Here is a 6,347-nt window from a genome sequence, read left to right on the forward strand (position 1 = left end):
TACATGGCCCACCTATAATTTAGCCCAAACAACTACCTCTTTCCCAACTGTATTTAATTTATTTAATTTATTTTGCTCCTTTGCACCCCATTATTTTTATTTCTACTTTGCACATTCTTCCATTGCAAAACTACCATTCCAGTGTTTTACTTGCTACAGTGCCTTGCGAAAGTATTCGGCCCCCTTGAACTTTGCGACCTTTTGCCACATTTCAGGCTTCAAACATAAAGATATAAAACTGTATTTTTTTGTGAAGAATCAACAACAAGTGGGACACAATCATGAAGTGGAACGACATTTATTGGATATTTCAAACTTTTTTAACAAATCAAAAACTGAAAAATTGGGCGTGCAAAATTATTCAGCCCCCTTAAGTTAATCATTTGTAGCGCCACCTTTTGCTGCGATTACAGCTGTAAGTCGCTTGGGGTATGTCTCTATCAGTTTTGCACATCGAGAGACTGAAATTTTTTCCCATTCCTCCTTGCAAAACAGCTCGAGCTCAGTGAGGTTGGATGGAGAGCATTTGTGAACAGCAGTTTTCAGTTCTTTCCACAGATTCTCGATTGGATTCAGGTCTGGACTTTGACTTGGCCATTCTAACACCTGGATATGTTTATTTTTGAACCATTCCATTGTAGATTTTGCTTTATGTTTTGGATCATTGTCTTGTTGGAAGACAAATCTCCGTCCCAGTCTCAGGTCTTTTGCAGACTCCATCAGGTTTTCTTCCAGAATGGTCCTGTATTTGGCTCCATCCATCTTCCCATCAATTTTAACAATCTTCCATGTCCCTGCTGAAGAAAAGCAGGCCCAAACCATGATGCTGCCACCACCATGTTTTACAGTGGGGATGGTGTGTTCAGCTGTGTTGCTTTTACGCCAAACATAACGTTTTGCATTGTTGCCAAAAAAGTTACATTTTGGTTTCATCTGACCAGAGCACCTTCTTCCACATGTTTGGTGTGTCTCCCAGGTGGCTTGTGGCAAACTTTAAACAACACTTTTTATGGATATCTTTAAGAAATGGCTTTCTTCTTGCCACTCTTCCATAAAGGCCAGATTTGTGCAATATACGACTGATTGTTGTCCTATGGACAGAGTCTCCCACCTCAGCTGTAGATCTCTGCAGTTCATCCAGAGTGATCATGGGCCTCTTGGCTGCATCTCTGATCAGTCTTCTCCTTGTATGAGCTGAAAGTTTAGAGGGACGGCCAGGTCTTGGTAGATTTGCAGTGGTCTGATACTCCTTCCATTTCAATATTATCGCTTGCACAGTGCTCCTTGGGATGTTTAAAGCTTGCGAAATCTTTTTGTATCCAAATCCGGCTTTAAACTTCTTCACAACAGTATCTCGGACCTGCCTGGTGTGTTCCTTGTTCTTCATGATGCTCTCTGCGCTTTTAACGGACCTCTGAGACTATCACAGTGCAGGTACATTTATACGGAGACTTGATTACACACAGGTGGATTGTATTTATCATCATTAGTCATTTAGGTCAACATTGGATCATTCAGAGATCCTCACTGAACTTCTGGAGAGAGTTTGCTGCACTGAAAGTAAAGGGGCTGAATAATTTTGCACGCCCAATTTTTCAGTTTTTGATTTGTTAAAAAAGTTTGAAATTTCCAATAAATGTCATTCCACTTCATGATTGTGTCCCACTTGTTGTTGATTCTTCACAAAAAAATACAGTTTTATATCTTTATGTTTGAAGCCTGAAATGTGGCAAAAGGTCGCAAAGTTCAAGGGGGCCGAATACTTTCGCAAGGCACTGTATATTGTATTTACCTTGCCACCATGGCCTTTTTTGCCTTTACCTCCCTTCTCACCTCATTTGCTCACATTGTATATAGACTTGTTTATACTGTATTATTGACTGTATGTTTGTTTTACTCCATGTGTAACTCTGTGTCGTTGTATCTGTCGAACTGCTTTGCTTTATCTTGGCCAGGTCGCAATTGTAAATGAGAACTTGTTCTCAACTTGCCTACCTGGTTAAATAAAGGTAAAATAAAATAAATAAATAAATAAATAATGATGTCCTCCTTACTGGGTTGTTTTTCAACAAACTCCTGGAATTTCTTCCGTTCGTACTCAACGGATTGCTGCAGGAGGTGGGGTCGAATACTGCTGACTGCAAAATTGGCCATATCAAGTTTCATTTTATCCATCACTGGAAATATCGCCCTATGAGAGAGAGTATGACAATTTTAAAGTAGTGACAGGGATGAAGACATTCCAAGCACAAATCTTAGCAAAATAAGGCCGTATGTTAGAATGACAAAAAGAGGGAGACATCAATTGTGTCACGTTAACATACCATTCAAAACATAACCCCATTACAGCACTAAAATGAAATGACTGCCAATTTACTTTAATAAAGGCACAAGATCTGTGATTTCCCGAAGCTTCCTGATTTCCTCGTCCCGGCTCGGAGCGCAGAGTGAACCCATCATACCAATGACAAACTCAACCACCTTACTGATGTCCAGAGCTCCGTTCTCTGCCTGCTGCTGGATCAGAGAGAGGTCTAGCACCTCCTCAATTCGCCCCCTCAACCGACCATGACCCGGAAGCAGAAAGGACAGCAGAGTCTATAATGGTAGAGAAAGTGACCGTTTAATGAAAATTGCTCTTCTGAATGATAAAACATTGATGCGGTAAAGAGGTCAATGGAATTCGACCAAAACAAGTTTCAAGATGTAATGTCACATGCACAGGTACAGTGAAATGCCTTTCTTGAAAACTCAAAACCCAACAATCAAAAACAATGTATTACTAGAAGAAAAAAAAAAAACGAGAAATAAGAATAGGAAATATGGAAACATGTGGGGGAAAGATGCCGTGGGGGGGGAAGATCACGAATCTCCTCATTGCACTCCAGCCAAATTTGCCTACATTTAGGCTATTGTTTATACTGTACGTGAATTTCGCACTTGAGGTAAAAATCTGATGCTTGTATGGCCTTCAACCCCAAAACATATTCATGTCATTGTCACCAATCAACTGCAGTTACAGTTAAAAAACGACTTTGAAAACCACCCTATGACCTCTCCATGCTAGCTATGCTACCAGCTCATACGAACTGGAGTTAGCATTTAGTAGTCACTTTTTCTAAACCTGAAAAGGCACTACTAAATGTTATGCAGCGAAGATATATTCAAATAGGACTTTAGCAACCACCCTTTGGGCCTGATACCGTACATTAATCGTGACGGACTTGACGAATATTTACTTTGTTCGATCAGAATTGTTGAATGTATGCCAATCAGGCGTCATTCTTCTATCCCCCACGGTCTGCGGTCCGTAGACCTCTTTACTGCATCTATGGCCTGGCAACAGCTGTCTTACCTCTTTGATCTCAGCAAGAAGTTTGATGGCGTGATTATATGATGGCGGGTTCTCACTCAGTTGTCCCTCCAGAACGTCCCAGAATGCTTTATGCATAATATCCTTCACCCTTTTTTCCAAACTGGGAGCATAGCAAGAATAAACACTTAAATGGCAATTCAAAATGCAAAAAACAGTATATTTACAAAATTGTGGATGATAGCATCAGTACATCAGGTCTTATAATTGTGCATGGCACAGCAATCAGAATACATAGTGACAGCCACTTCTATAAGACTACCCATTGAGCTCACCTTCCTTCTGCTGGCTCTGAGGGCTTCACCTGGAAGTCAGTATTCACTACGATCTCATGGGCCAGGGCCATGTTGGTCACACCTTTCGCCGTCTCCATGAGCTCCTCCGCTGACACAAATCTTGGTGGGCTGGCTGTGAAACAGGGGAGCAATGGCAACAGGTTAAGTAGCTCTAAAAAGGGATGTGGACCAACTTATACTTAAATTACATATTTTAGTTTTAGACTTCAAGCCTTCAAATAGTACACCTGCTTTTGAACCATTAAGGAAGCTGGGTTGTAGCTAGACACATAAATTGTCAAAATCATGTTTTTTTGTGGTTTCAGGGAGATTTTTTTTATTTTAACCCTAAACCTAACCATTGTCCTAACCTTAACCCACATTTCCTAACCTGCTACATACAAAAAGTAAATTATGTTTGAAACTGTATACCATCTAGTTCCCACCCTGTAGGTGCTACTCACATTGTGGGGTGTTCCCTCTGTGAGGACTAGGTGTGCCTCTCCAGACTCTCTTACTATGGGACTGTTCAGAGGAGTCAGTTCTGTCCTCTCCACCCCCAGGTTTGTCGGAGTCCTTGGGCATGTTGCTCCTCTCACTTGAGTCCCGGGACTGAAAAATTTAAGTTGGGATAAATTAGGATAAGAAACATATTCGAATACTTTCCGTTGTGTGATGGCTGACCACCCGCCTCTACGAATCAGAGAGTGGAAGACTCCTCTCTCGTCTCTAACGCGTAGGCTCACTTTTTGTGTACAGTCCCATCACAAGTCAGACTGTAGAATAAACTTCCCTTGAACATACTTCACACGTGGTCCGCAGATTTTGTCCTTATGTAGGAGGTCATCTGAGCCAAAATAGCCACAGAGTAGTGTTGTTAACACTACTTTCAGTACATGGCCTGTAAATCGGTTTGTATTTTCAATGCTGCCGCAATTCACACGCGATTTGCACAATATGTCAACAATAGCCGAGTTTAACCAAAGCACAGACCAAAAGGTGTCCCACACAATCATCCGGCAAATTCCCACACAATCAGCTGATTGCAAGGGAAGAGCTTTGGTCGAGAACATTTGGTTACATTCGGCTATTGTTTACATACTGTGCACCACGTGAAATGCATCAGGAGATGGAAAACACAAGCAAGCAACAGAACCTAACGGCGCCGCAAAAACTCGGGTAAACAACACTTTCCTGTGGTTAGCCTATCTCCTACCTCCAAAAGGACCAACAGCACGGACAACCGATAAAGTACGTTTAAATATCACCGTATTCAACATTCTGGCTTGTAGAGACAGACTACTGCGTTAATTTTTATTTTTACAGCGACGTCTTTCAGACTGATAGCATGGAGTAACCATGGTAACATGCTGATGTTAAGACAACCTGACGCCAACACAAGCATTAATTAAGACAACCTAAGGAAGCCAGGACATCGCACCATCCTAATGGTGTGATTGCAAACAAAAACAATCAGAGCTCTGTGGCGTTTGGTCATAAGATCACTGGCGCATAACAAATGATGCACAGTTCTGTCAAGGCTAAACCAATAGTGTGATTTCAATGACATCACCGAGTCCTTACACCTCGACAGCAGAGACAGCCTAATTTACGTCATGAGCTAGCAAGCAAAAACACTATATTATTGTGAGCAACATACCGTATACTGTGGTTAGCTAGCTTGCAGGGTAGATTTCTTCGGTCCGACTTTTGCCAGACCTGAAGTGAATGGACAGTCGAGTGATGGAGTAGTCGTCTCTCTGCTGGCTGACAACAAAACAATAACGTGTGACAAAGCGATTCGTTACCTACTGCCTGACTTTCATCAGCTGGCTGCTAGGCTAACTATAGCTTCAGTGCAACCAATAGTTTTTTTTACAGCACAATGTAAAAACTATCTTGGTTGAATCGAAGCCAGGCTAGCTAATGTTACATGTAAAAGAATTAGAATCAATTTGGTTACCTAATCAAAGTGTACTTCTGGCATGGTGAAGGAAGTTACATTGCTAGCTAAATGCGTTGTTGATCTCTGGTGAAAATGAAGAGAAGTCTTCCGGCAGTGGGTTGGGCCAAAGTGACGTCGAACTCGTCGTGAGGTCCCTGCTAAATAAATTATCAGATGGAAGATGGCTACAATGTTTATGACTGCAATGTGTCCCTCAACACAAAAACACGGAAACTTAAAGTAAAATAAGACTGATGCAAGCAGAGTTCTCCCACTCGAGTTAAATTCAAATACCATCCATCTCCATGCATTAAAAAACGTGGATTATTTAAATGCAATTCATAATGGATGTTTACAAAGTTTATCCTAGGCCTATACAAACATGTACAAAGTGTGATCATATAAAGGATGCATTTCTTCTCTTTGGCAGAGTACTTTGGATCAGTGAAGGATGGTGGGTGCAGGGCCGATTCCAGGCATAATCGGTCGCTTAGGAACCCCGGCCGCTAGGTGGCCCCCGACCAAAATTATTAAATATACACTGAATCAAATTATGAACGCAACATGTCAAGTGTTGGTCCCATGTTTCATGAGCTGAAGTAAAAGATCCCAGAAATGTTCCATACGCTCAAAAATAAATCTCAGACTTCAGTGTTTTCAAAACAACTGGGAACTCAGAAAAAAACTAGCTCCGACTGGTAAAAATCTATTTGAATTGTCAACCAACTCGGGAACTTCTTCTTCTTTCTAGAGC

At 41.4% G+C, this 6,347-nt stretch overlaps 1 protein-coding gene across 3 annotated transcripts in view; it reads right to left on the reverse strand.

Moving 5' to 3' along the window:
• Positions 1-5,732, reverse strand: part of tcp11l1 (t-complex 11, testis-specific-like 1) — an 11,526-nt gene extending 5,794 nt beyond the window's left edge. The window contains exons 1-7 of one of the 3 annotated variants that reach the window (XM_021603103.2): positions 5,612-5,732; positions 5,309-5,411; positions 4,113-4,260; positions 3,649-3,781; positions 3,356-3,476; positions 2,378-2,598; positions 2,055-2,191 (exon numbers count right to left, since the gene is read on the reverse strand). In XM_021603103.2, coding sequence (XP_021458778.1) covers positions 2,055-2,191; positions 2,378-2,598; positions 3,356-3,476; positions 3,649-3,781; positions 4,113-4,233 — 733 coding nt within the window. In that variant the 5' untranslated portion in view covers positions 4,234-4,260; positions 5,309-5,411; positions 5,612-5,732. Of the gene's footprint in view, positions 1-2,054; positions 2,192-2,377; positions 2,599-3,355; positions 3,477-3,648; positions 3,782-4,112; positions 4,261-5,308; positions 5,416-5,611 lie in introns of all 3 variants that reach the window. The other 2 variants (XM_021603095.2, XM_036978555.1) reach the window with 2 other exon arrangements.
• Between the last annotated feature and the right edge of the window lie 615 nt (positions 5,733-6,347).

Source organism: Oncorhynchus mykiss, chromosome 1, assembly GCF_013265735.2.
Source record: "Oncorhynchus mykiss isolate Arlee chromosome 1, USDA_OmykA_1.1, whole genome shotgun sequence".
Taxonomy (NCBI): domain Eukaryota; kingdom Metazoa; phylum Chordata; class Actinopteri; order Salmoniformes; family Salmonidae; genus Oncorhynchus; species Oncorhynchus mykiss.